General features: G+C 37.7%; 2 protein-coding genes across 4 annotated transcripts in view; both read left to right on the top strand.

Annotated features, from left to right (window-relative positions):
* Window positions 1-1,617: 1,617 nt before the first annotated feature.
* On the top strand, window positions 1,618-7,908 carry LOC138320435 (tripartite motif-containing protein 2-like). The gene has a single exon (XM_069263396.1). It carries the CDS (start codon window positions 4,914-4,916, stop codon window positions 6,660-6,662), a length of 1,749 nt encoding a protein of 582 aa, XP_069119497.1. The 5' UTR covers window positions 1,618-4,913; the 3' UTR covers window positions 6,663-7,908.
* Window positions 7,909-8,227: 319 nt separating this feature from the next.
* The window catches only part of LOC138320433 (oxalate:formate antiporter-like), a 55,898-nt gene continuing 50,989 nt past the window's right edge, over window positions 8,228-13,136 (top strand). For all 3 annotated transcript variants that reach the window (XM_069263394.1, XM_069263395.1, XM_069263393.1), the window contains exons 1-4: window positions 8,228-8,431; window positions 10,045-10,234; window positions 10,661-10,787; window positions 11,966-12,105. In XM_069263394.1, coding sequence (XP_069119495.1) covers window positions 8,314-8,431; window positions 10,045-10,234; window positions 10,661-10,787; window positions 11,966-12,105 — 575 coding nt within the window. In that variant the 5' untranslated portion in view covers window positions 8,228-8,313. The remainder of the gene's footprint in view (window positions 8,432-10,044; window positions 10,235-10,660; window positions 10,788-11,965; window positions 12,106-13,136) is intronic.

The raw sequence follows: 13,136 nt of genomic DNA, 5'->3' as shown, positions 1-13,136 counted from the left end.
TTCCCAGAGATGGAAGGCTAGTGTTTATAAGTCGGAACACCTCATACACTTGGCTTCCCAGAGGTGGAAGGCTAGTGTTTATAAGTCGGAACACCTCATACACTTGGTTTCCAGAGATGGAAGGTGAAGGCTAGTGTTAATAAGTCGGAACACCTCATACACTTGGTTTCCCAGAGGTGGAAGGCTAGTGTTTATAAGTCGGAACACCTCATACACTTGGCTTCCCAGAGATGGAAGGCTAATGTTTAATGGAACAAAGTCGGAACACCTCATACACTTGGCTTCCCAGAGGTGGAAGGCTAGTGTTTATAAGTCGGAACACCTCATACACTTGGCTTCCCAGAGGTGAAGGCTAGTGTTTATAAGTCGGAACACCTCATACACTTGGTTCCCAGAGGTGGAAGGCTAGTGTTTATAAGTCGGGAACACCTCATACACTTGGCTTCCCAGAGGTGGAAGGCTAGTGTTTATAAGTCGGAACACCTCATACACTTGGCTTCCCAGAGATGGAAGGCTAGTGTTAATAAGTCGGAACACTCCTCAGAGTACACTTGGCTTCCCAGACACTTGGTTCCAGAGGTGGAAGGCTAGTGTTTATAAGTCGGAACACCTCATACACTTGGCTTCCCAGAGGTGGAAGGCTAGTGTTTATAAGTCGGAACACCTCATACACTTGGGTTCTCAGAGGTGGAAGGCTAGTGTTTATAAGTCGGAACACCTCATACACTTGGCTTCCCACAGAGATGGAAGGCTAGTGTTATAAGTCGGAACACCTCATACACTTGGCTTTCCAGAGATGGAAGGCTAGTGTTAATAAGTCGGAACACCCTCATACACTTGGTTTCCCAGAGATGGAAGGCTAGTGTTTATAAGTCGGAACACCTCATACACTTGGCTTCCCAGAGGTGGAAGGCTAGTGTTTATAAGTTGGAACACCTTATACACTTGGTTTCTCAGAGGTGGAAGGCTAGTGTTAATAAACCGGAACACCTCATACACTTGGCTTCCCAGAGATGGAAGGCTAGTGTTTATAAGTCGGAACACCTCATACACTTGGTTTCCCAGAGGTGGAAGGCTAGTGTTTATAAGTCGGAACACCTCATACACTTGGGTTCCCAGAGATGGAAGGCTAAGGCTAGTGTTTATAAGTCGGAACACCTCATACACTTGGCTTCCCAGAGGTGGAAGGCTAGTGTTAATAAGTCGGAACACCTCATACACTTGGTTTCCCAGAGGTGGAAGGCTAGTGTTTATAAGTCGGAACACCTCATACACTTGGCTTCCCAGAGATGGAAGGCTAGTGTTTATAAGTCGGAACACCTCATACACTTGGTTTCCCAGAGATAGAAGGCTAGTGTTTATAAGTCGGAACACCTCATACACTTGGCTTCCCAGAGGTGGAAGGCTAGTGTTTAATAAGTCGGAACACCTCATACACTTGGTTTCTCAGAGGTGGAAGGCTAGTGTTTATAAGTCGGAACACCTCATACACTTGGCTTCTCCAGAGGTGGAAGGCTAGTGTTTATAAGTCGGAACACCTCATACACTTGGCTTCCCAGAGGTGGAAGGCTATGTTAATAAGTCGGAACACCTCATACATTCTTGGTTCTCAATGCCTTATCTTAAGCCTGTAATTATTCTTGCTGCTTCTAGTTGAATTGATTCTAAATATCCCAAACAATGTCAGCGTATTCAAAAATTGGCCTAATAAATGCTTTATATAAAGAAATTGATGTTTTTCGACTCACTTTAGTTTTTATATGACGAAGAATGTTGAGTCTTTTATAAGTCCTTTTGTATATATGTTTTGAATATGTTGATTCCATGTTGCATACTCAGTAAGTGTAAGCCCTAAATGTGTATGAAATGAAGTGTTAGTAATTTGACTATTTTGGAAATTTATTGTGGGATGATTTGCGTTTCGTTTCCTGGAAAATGTGACAGATTTAGTTTTGGTAGGGTTAAATTTATGTCCCATAAATGGGCCCATTCGCTTATGTTAGTGAGGTCGGATGTTAATTCTTGTGCCGCTTGTGCAGGGTCATTGTCTATGATCACATAGAGGGAAGTGTCATCTGCAAAGAGCAAAGAGAAATATTTTCAATAATATCGTTAATTTCAATAGGAAAAGAGAAGCGGGCCAAGAACAGATCCTTGGGGTACCCCAGCATTAATAGTCTTGAATTGGGAATAATAACCTTCTGTACGTACTCTTTGCATTCTATCCGAAAGATAAGTTTGAAACCAATTAAGCATATTTCCATTAATACCATGTTTTTTTAATTTGAATAAAAGAGTTTGGTGCCATACTCGGTCAAATGCTTTGCTAATATCACAAAAAATAAACATCAACTCTTTGCCTTGATCCAAATTACAAACAATTTCAATATAAATAAACAATAATTGATTCACAGTTGAATCTCCTGGTTTAAAGCCAGACTGATGTCTGGTAATTATAAAGTTGTCAACAAGGTAATTATAAAGATATTCAAAAATGATTTTTTTCTGTCAATTTACTGAAAACAAGATGTTATTGAAATTGGTCTATAGTTCAGAGCATCATTTGTAGAACCATTTCCTTTATAAATTGCATTTATATTAGCTTGTTTCCAGCTAGAAGGTACTAACCCTGATTTTAGTGATTTATTAAACAATATTTGTAAAGGAAATACCAGAGAAGTGTTGAGCTTTTTAACTATTTTTGGAATAATGCCATCAGGACCAGCTGGCTTGTTTATCTTCAGAGAATAAATTTGACCAATGACATCTTGTTGTGTAATTCTTATATTTGAAAGTGAGAATGGTGGTAGTTATACAAATGTTGACAAAATGGTTGTTTAGTATCTCAGCTGTGTCAACGGGATGGTGAAAGACTTGATCGTTAGATTCAAGAGGGGGAATTGAGGAAGACTTATTAGCAAAGTTAGTGATAGATTTGGCTATCTTCCACCATTTATCTTGAGGAACATTATTTTCGCTTAGAGAGGTTTCAAGTTGTTCAATATACTTTGGCTTTGCCTCGCGGATCAAGTCTACAACTTCATTTCTTATAACACGAAATCTATGTCAAGCATGATGATTATTTATTTATTGTGTATTCTGTTTCGTTGTCTCATCTTCAATCTCATAGAGTTATTCATCCACGGTTTGTCATTTGGTCGAACCGTTATGATCTTAACAGGAATAAAGTTGTTAATTTGATCCGTAATACAATTAATTATAGAAGTATTAAATAGTTCAGTGTCTTGATTTTGTGATAAATAAAACCAATGAATATAGGATATTGCAGTTTTCATACTTTCAAAATCTGCTTCATCATATTTTATTTTATTTATATAGCTGGTATGCTTGAATATTTTAAAAGAAATATTAGCATGAATTGATGAATTGTCACTACAGAACGGGTTTGATACACAGGTACTTTTATCATGTTTATATTATTAGAAAATTAAAAAAAAAATCAATGGATGTGGCATTATCAGGTGTTAATCTCGTAGGCTCATTTATGAAGCTTTTTAAATTATGTTTAATGAGAATTCTAGATAAATGGCCATTCAGTGGCAAGTTTAACATATCAACATTGGTTTCTCATAGGTCTTAAGTTATTATGTCGGAAAACCTTATACAATGGTGTCCTTGGTTTCGCAGAGGTGGAAGGCTAGTGGTGATCTTATACACTTGACAGTAAACCAAACATTATTTCACTGACTGACCCAAACCTCTACATCATATAATTATTTAGTAAGTTGAAAAGGTCCAGTCAGTCCATGCTCAGGGTAAGGTCCTTGGCATTACATGATCGGATCCAGCTTCTAGTCATTCCGCGTTCATGTCCAGTCCCATGTCAGTCTATGTTCGGGCCAGTCTAAGGTTAGTACATGTTCAGGACTAGCTCCTGTTCAGTCTATACTGGGTTCAGTTCCTGGTCAGTCCCTGCTCTGGGTCCAATTTTTTGTCAGTCAGCTCAAGTCTAATTCCTGGTTAGTCAATACTCGGGACCAGTTAGTGGTTAGTCCATGTTCGAATCCTGCTCCTGCTATGTCCTTGGTCGGGTTCAACTCCTGGTCAGTCTTTGGTGGGTCCAGTTTCTGGTCAGTCCCTGCTTTGGTCCAATTTCTGGTCAGTCCTTCATTTGGTCAAGTTTCTGGTCAATCCTTGCTTTGGTTCAGTTTTAGATTAATCCCTGCGTGGGTCCAATATCTGGTCATTCTGTATTCAGCCAGTTACTGGCTAGTCTATGCTTGTAACCAGTGTATGGTTAGTCCATGTTTAGGTCCTGGTCCTAGTCAGTCCTTTTTCAGATTCAGCCCCAGGGCAGTTCCTGTACCGTCCATTATAACTATACTGAAATATAAGCCGCCACTTACAGACATAAGAGAGGTACCCCTTCTATCCATGTAGTGATAAAAGCGCTACTGAAACATCCAGTCAAATAAAGTCAGGTATAACACCGATCCGCTGATATTAAATGTGAAATCCTAACGACAAATACTTCTAACCCTTTACAATGTGTGCAGTGCACTTGTAACAATCAGCATTATCAGACCACACAATGTAAATAATTACACACGTGCTAGATATTGTGCAATACAACTATCTACACCAATCTGTCATGTGATAATGTTTCAATCTTGATAACAATGTAAATCACAAACAAAAGTGTCGCATTGTTTTCGAACAGTGTATATCACTGGGTATGTGTGAACCGAAGGTATTATAATGTATAATGTTATTTGATGTCGGAGCTTTTCAAGCTGAGATCAGAAACAGTTCTCTCGTAACTTCCCTCCTACGGGCAATGTGTTGGCGTGATGAAAAGACCTTGAGCGTTGTGATGTATTTCATACCAGGAACTACAATGCAATTAGTAAAGGTTGAATAACACTCATATAGAGGAAGACATTAGCACCAACATGTCTACACAATCGTTGGAATGCAGCATCTGTATGTCAGAGTTCAACGACCCACGGTTTCTCAGTTGTTTTCACTCTTTCTGCACTCAATGTCTCGAGCCTATACTCCGGAAGTGGTCCAAACGTGGGAGTTTTCCATGCCCAATGTGTAGAGCTGATATAGCCATTCCTTCCGACGGAGTGAACGGGTTCCAGAAGAACTTTTACGTCTCACAATCCAAAATTAAAAGGCGGCAGACTGTACACAAGACATCTGAGTCCGATTTCCCGTGTGAAATCCATACAACGCACAAGGTGTACATGTACTGTATACCATGTAAACAGAAGCTATGCGTCAAGTGTAAGGAAGATCTGCACGTGGATCATGATGTGGAGTACATCTCCGTGGCTTCTGAGAGGGAGAGACACAAAATTACAGAAGTCGCCAAAAACGCCCAGGAATTCCTTGGATCTATCGATAAGACTTTAACCAACGCCCATTCTGAATACTCTCGGATGACCAAAGAAATAACATCTCTGAAGCTTGCGGCACGCGACCATGCCGAGAAAATGAAAAAGTCCATCGATGAGGACCTGCTTAAAATGGGAAAACAGCTTGATTCCGAAAGAAAAGCAAGAAAACATAATCTTCAAAAGTTTGCTTTAGAAATGGAACAAAAACGGAAATCCGTCGTCAGTATAATCCAAAAAAGCAACGCAGCAATAGCAAACGAATCGGAGATAGAGATTCTCGACAATAGTCGATCTATCATGAATAGATTTCTATGTTTAGTTCGTGAACGTGGCGAGTTCACACGGGAGGAACTCTCCTTTCAACCACGTGAAATACCCAATCTTGGAAGCAGGACTATTGGAACAATAGAAAACCAAATAAAATCATCTTTGATCGTTTCGATTCCAAAGCGGGTCCTGTATGTCCCTATGTTCGAGGTTAAGCTCGTTTCTTCATTTAAGAGAATAAGCGGCGAGAACAAGGTGACGAGCATTGCACCTATATCTAGTACGCTTGCGTGGATCTGCTACAACCACGGGAAAACAATCTACCTATGCAGCAAGGACGGAGTCGAAAAGAAGCGAATAACTCTGCCAGGAAAACTTGTTGATATTTCTGTCAGTCGAGACGGGAATTTGTCTATTTCTAGCCAAAGTGGGAACTTCATTTGGCAGGTTGACAAGACATACACTGGGATCGTTCGGGAGGATACTTTTCCTCATAAACCGCGGGATATTTGCTCAAGCTCGAACGGGCTATATGCCACATTCATTCTGGGTGCAAACCTTTTGAACTTTGACATGAAAGCGAAACTGGTGAAGTTCAGTGGAGATATGTCAATTGAAAAGGAAATCAATACAGAGGGTGATGACGTTGTCCTCAAATCCTCCAGGGGGATATCCGAACATGCGAATGGTGACCTGTTAGTCGCCAACTTTTGCGGTAACAACTACTATGAGATAGTAGTGTTTTCGCCGAGCCTACGTATTCTTGGGAGATTCAAATGTGAGACTGCTGAAACCGAGGTTTTGAAGCCTACTGCAATTTGCTGCGATGTATTTGGGAATACATTTCTGTCGGATTCCGAAAAATCCAGAGTATTCATTATGGAAAAGCAAGGAGATCGATTTCGTTCTTTTCTTGGACCAGAACATGGTGTTGTTAGTCCAGGAGCAATCGCTGTGGATGGAACTGACCACGTCTGGGTGAGCAATTCGGACACTGGAACTATAAACGTGTTCAGATATATGAAATAAGGAGTACGATTTTTTACTCGTCAATCACAGTCATTGACACAAATTATAAAATATCTCACCAGTCTTGTGATGTAGGGCGAACAAACGGGTGTCATGTTGTCTCGTAGACAATAGTGATAAATGGTGCATATAGTCTAGTTTATATAACCATGAAGACATTCTGAAGGTCAAATCTGAAACATAGACTCACCATGTTTTTTTAAAGAGTGTACCAATAATAATAACAGTAATTTGAAAGAAAATTCACAATAACAATTGACACTTTTTGTATTTGAAATTAATTCTGATATTTGTGGACAATTCATGGTGATTATATATAACAATGACATGACTACAATGTAACCGTGATAGAATACACTTGCATTCCATTTTAGATTATTTAGCCCATTTATGAATCCTCTCCATTCTGGATAGCCCACAAATGTTTAATGTTATCATAGTTACTATGGAACATCGAACATAAAAACTACCAAATTAAATTTCATACATCAACGATTTAATTTCATGTTACACTCATTTCTATTGGTTAGATCTTTGAGGTTATTTTTCCGCAGACCGAAAGAATTGTACGTCAAGTATTATGACATCATATATACAGAACGGTTTCGCAGGGAATTTTAAAAGCGGCACATTCATGGAACAAACAGAATTATTGGATGAGATATCACTGCGCCACAACTCAATTTGTTTTATTGTAAAATTAAGTAGAATCACAGAAATGTATGGCTTACTAGTACCTGAGTGAGTTATCTGATTTAAATTATAAACATAATTCTCAATATCTGTTGGGGTTATGAAGTCAAAGACAAAAAACTGACGGATATTCTTTTTCATAGACGCTCCCTTCCTTTTTTGTCTATGACTTCATAACCTAAAAGATATTGAGAATAATGCTTAAAGATTTTCGTTGTTTCAGCGATTAACCATGCATATTTTATCCATCAAGTAGTTTGAATGCTTCCAGCAACGAAAGAATATTGACATTCCTTTTTTCTCATATACAACATAAAGTAACCAAGTAGAAGTGAAGTCTATGCTTCAAATTAACCACGAATAATCCATGTCTTACATTAACGCTATGCAATGCATATTATAAATATATTTCATAAGGGGAATCTTTGATTTTATATAAAATGTATCTTTAATTAAAAACCTATCCATATGAAATATACCGAGACTATGAAGTTATATATACATGTAGCCTATCATTGTGTGATGTGATTACTTTCATAACAAGAAAAATAAAGTGAGAAATATGTTGTGTATGTCTTATTTATGTTTCTAGTGTTGTATGTATAGTTAGGCATTGAACTGAATTCAGTGGATAATTATAAAAGTATCAATGTCTACTGGACAACGACAAATTTAACCAAGCGGATGACAGTTCATACAATGATGCGATTGGTAATAAGGTTATATACATGTACTAGTAGTGATATTTGCAGTAAAAACAAAAATATATTAATTTATGTAGCGTTTCACACATGTGCATGTGACAGTGTGATAAGATGTAGCCTATAACGACTGATAAGTGTATCAGATAACACCACATATGTATATAGACATGTGACACATGTAACGGTGGTGCTAGGGATTAATTCACTTCCTCAACTTTGACTTAGAATACTTGACGTTGTATCGATGACTGGCGATGAAAGAAGAGAGGCTAATTCCGTCCCCACCGGCTAGTGTTCGGAGGTGGCGAGGCTACGTTGTTATAGTAGGGGGTATATTAGTACACCTGTCCCTCGGAACCGTGTACACCTTTGGTAGGTATTCATTATCATGAATTCAGTATTGTATCATACTCCATCAACATCTATAGGAAGTTTTACATTCACATGAATTCAGTATTGTATCATACTCCATCAACATCTATAGGAAGTTTTACATTCACATGAACTCTAATAATGTAGATTCGTTCGGATGGTAATAATGACAAAAGCATCGTCGGTTCACATCATAATGATAATCAGCTAAATAACATGACGCTACCTAGTAACAGTTTTTCAGATTCTATTTAGTGTTTGAATTAGCATTGTTTATACGGCAACAATGCAAATATTTAAATGTAATGAACTTTGAAACATGACTGGTTCAGCCCTGTGCTTCAGTGGGTCTGAGTACCCAAACTGTCACACCTTCTTAATATAGTTTGTTTACATAAATATCTAGACATAATAAAATATATTATTTGATTTAAGGAAAGTCCAAGCTTTGATTTTAGTCACATACCTGTCCACACGTATACACAATACTCCACACCTGTACAGACCAGACATCATGTTAAGGCAAACTGACCTGGAAAAACAATGTGTTATATATATGTGTTATGGAATCAACTTACTGGCAATCACAAACTCTCTTTAATATAGCCATACGTTTACAACCACGCACTTTAAAATTTGGTTCAATACGACCAAGTACAGATTTAAAACAAAAACGCATTTTGCCTTCAAACATGCTCTTAAGCATTGGTCGAGTATGGTAATAATTTTTTAGTATTACCTGGCCCCGATTTCTCGAAACTTTAGTGCAGAGCTCTTCTCCTTATGTAACTTATATGAAAATTTATGACTTCAGTCAGTTTTTGACTGAAGTTTGTTTTTAGAAATCGAGGCCTGATGAATAAGATAATAATGCTAAAACAAGTATACTAACGCAGTTGCTTTACTATAATTAAAAAAAGATATGAAGCAATATATATGCTTGCCTTTATCCATAAAAAACTTATGGAAATACCTATAATATATAACCATATTCAAATATTCTATGGTTGCTAGTATTTTCATGGGTTTTAATTTCGAGGATACATCAAAATTGGTGAAATTTAATACCTCGCGAAATTGATTAAAACCATGATTTTACACATTAAACTGTTGTGACAATCTCGATTTCAAAAAGAAGTTCCATGAAAACAAAACCACACGAATCAGCTTCAAAGCGTCAATGGCGTTATACATAGTGAACCACACAACTATACTGTAATGTGTAAACACATACTAACACTCAAGTGAGTGAAACTAATCTATTTGGAGTGTGTGCATAATGTTTAACATGATTTAACATCAATGACAAATTTAACTAGGGTCTCCGTCATTTTGTTGTAATGCTTTAACATAAACTTTTTTATTTTGTGTCGTAGTTGCAGATGATATTCTACATTAGACAATAATAAGCTCAATAAAGGTCAATTGATGACGGCACCAATTGCTGATGAGCTTGGCACATGTTTAATACTAACCAACAAAATGCAGTAATACCCTCTTCAATGATAACAACACATTTAAACGTACTTTATTTGCCAAGTTGTCTTAAAAATTAATTATATTGATCTCAACATTTCTTAATTTCATCGTGAGAATACACTACCTATTTTAAGGTAATATGACCCCTTATATGACGTCATACATGAGACAGAAAAATGTTTCGGCTGACCTGACGTATGCAGATAGTTTGTGGATATTGGCTGCATCAGCTATTGGACAAGGAACAAGTGTTTTTATTGGCGGACTGATACAGAGGAAATTAGGAACAAGGATTACTACACTAATCGGTGGGTGGTTGTCCAGGTACGTGTTTATAATACATTTATATATGATTTTACGTCCTGTTCACGTCCAGGGGCATTGTATCTATAGATTTAGAAGAAATTGAACTGTATAGGTCACATGTGGGAAAAACAATTCCAATATTAGCTTTTATTCGAGTCGAAAGTTAACACTGATAAATATGATTATTTAGTTGATATATGATTTGAATGTACAGAGAATGTTAATATTTCAACAAACTTATTTTTGAAATGTTCAACTTTTATCTATTCAAGCTGCAAATGGTGTCCATTTATACCGATTTGCTAAACTTGAACCTCACTGACGACCTCCCCATAATTTCCGGCGGTTGTGCCTTATTTTATTTAAAGATATAGAGGTAAATTAAGAATTGGTTTGTTGGAGTTTAGGTAGTAATATATCAAGACGATGTTTTCTTCTTCTTAGCGCTGGTGTATTACTAACCTACTTCACCATAAAGACTTCCTTTGGCCTGACGGTACTGACTTATGGCGGACTGTTCGGGTTTGGAGTAGGCATTGCCTACGCTTCCCCTATGGGATGCGGTATGAAGGTATAGTTTGTATTTAATATTTTGTAAGATTGAATTCTGGTCAAGTCATAGCTTTTATGAACAAAACGTTTTCAAACATTTCAATAATGAGGAATTTAAAATTACTGACGTTAATATGAAATAATTTGAAATTCTTTTGTCGAGACCACAATTCCCCGTAAAAAGCAGCCAATATATTTACAACTGCATGTATATTTGACGTTATGTATAACAAGGGTATTAAAAAGCACTCTTACTTTGCCTATCAACGGTCTTTACGTTACAAGGGCTCGTAACGTTCACATAGCGTATTAGATCATAGTCGAATTATAACTCATTAATGCCATTGAGCTTATGTCATGGCCGTCCGTCAAAATTTCCTTTGATTCGCTACTAGTCATGAAACATCCTTGGGAAAAGACGAATAAACTCTGAGAGATTGTATAAATTTTGGCTCTGACCGGCAGGGGGCATGAGGGGTGGGGCCCAATTGGAGAAATAGAGATGAATAATTGAAATCGCTACTATTAATAAAGTGCTTTTTGGATTATATTCAAATTTGGCCAGAAACATTTTCTGAGGGAGGGAAATAGAGCCTGTATAAATTTGGCTCTGACCCTCCGGGGGCAGGAGGCCCGGCCCAAAAGGAAAATAGATTTATATGCTTTAAATTGATACTAGTCATATAGTTCTGCATCAATTGTAACCAAATTTGGCCATAAACATCCTCTGGGGAAGGGAACAAATTTTGTATAAATATTGGTCTGACCCCCTCCCCCCTTTCCGGGGGGTAGGAGGGACGGAGCCAAATAGTGGAAATAGATATAAATGCTTCTAATTCCCGGGGGTAGGAGGGGCGGAGCCCAATAGAGAAATAGACGGAAATGCTATAAATTGGTACTTGTTATGTAGTTCTGCATGGATTGTAACCAAATTTAGCCATAAACATCCTCTAATGGAAGGGGGGCAGAGTTTGTGTAATTTTTTTATTTGACCCCCTGGGGCAGGAGGTGCGGGCACAGTAGGAAAATTGGAGGTAAATATTTATATTCCTTCAGAAAAGGAAAAATGAACCGGTATTTAGAACATTACTTGGAATTAAAAACCAGGTGAGCGATACGTGCTCCCTGGGCCTCTTGTCTTTAAACGTATACCAAAAACGACAATGATGAGGTGGATTTCTGGTTTCTTTGTTTCAGTGGCTGCCTGATACAAAGGGGCTCGTTAATGGCTTGATAGTGGCAGGGTTCGGTGGTGGTGCGTTTGTGTTTGACCAGGTACAGACAGCCTACCTTAATCCGTCCAATCTCGTGCCGGGTAAAGAGGTGGGGCACGACAAGTGAGCATTATAATGTAGATAACTTACATCACGAATGAAAAGTAAGGCTTTGTCATATTTATGATAGGGTTTTTGAGGACAATCTTTTTAAGATGATTGCCACAAAATCCCCTCCCTCTTGTTTCTAATGTAATCTGACTAAGCTTTGTAGAATATTCTTGTGTGTATGATTTTGTGTTATTGATTTGGCTTTACATATAATAGCAACCGTGAGATTATTACTTAATAGTGTAAATTATGAATTAACATAAGACTGATGTCTCCCAAAAACATATTGGTCTGAGCTGTTCTAAGAAATAAGACGTTACTCATAATAAACTAACAAAGCCAAATATAGAGTGATCAATTTTAAGTATTGCTGCATCTACACAACGTTTTAGAACAATCACACAGATTTGATTTTTTAACCATTGTTCCACAGAGGTGTGGATAATTACCTATGTTCTACAAAGGTGTGAATATTTACCTATGTTCCACAGAGGTGTGAATATTTACATATGGTCCACAGAGGTGTGAATATTTACCTATGTTCCACAGAGGTGTGGGTATTTACCTATGTTCTACAGAGGTGTGAATATTTACCTATGTTCCACAGAGGTGTGAACATTTACATATGGTCGACAGAGGTGTGAATATTTACCTGTGTTCCAACGGTGTGAATATTTACCTATGTTCCACAGAGGTGTGAACATTTACATATGGTCAACAGAGGTGTGAATATTTACCTGTGTTTTACAGAGGTGTGAATATTTACCTATGTTCCACAAAGGTGTGAATATTTACCTTTGTTCTACAGAGGTGTGAATATTTACCTAAGTTCTACAGAGGTGTGAATATTTACCCCTGTTCAACAGAGGTGTGAATATTTACCTGTGTTCTACAGATGTGTGAATATTTACCTATGTTCCATAGAGGTGTGAATATTTACCAATGTTCTACGGAGGTGTGAATATTTGCATATGTTCAAAAGAGGTGTGAATATTTACATATCTTCCACAGAGGTTTGAATATTTACCAATGTTCCACAGAGG

The sequence above is a fragment of the Argopecten irradians genome, chromosome 4 (genome assembly GCF_041381155.1).
Source record: "Argopecten irradians isolate NY chromosome 4, Ai_NY, whole genome shotgun sequence".
In the NCBI taxonomy this organism is placed as follows: Eukaryota; Metazoa; Mollusca; class Bivalvia; order Pectinida; family Pectinidae; genus Argopecten; species Argopecten irradians.
This window is presented reverse-complemented; position numbering and strand designations above follow the sequence as displayed.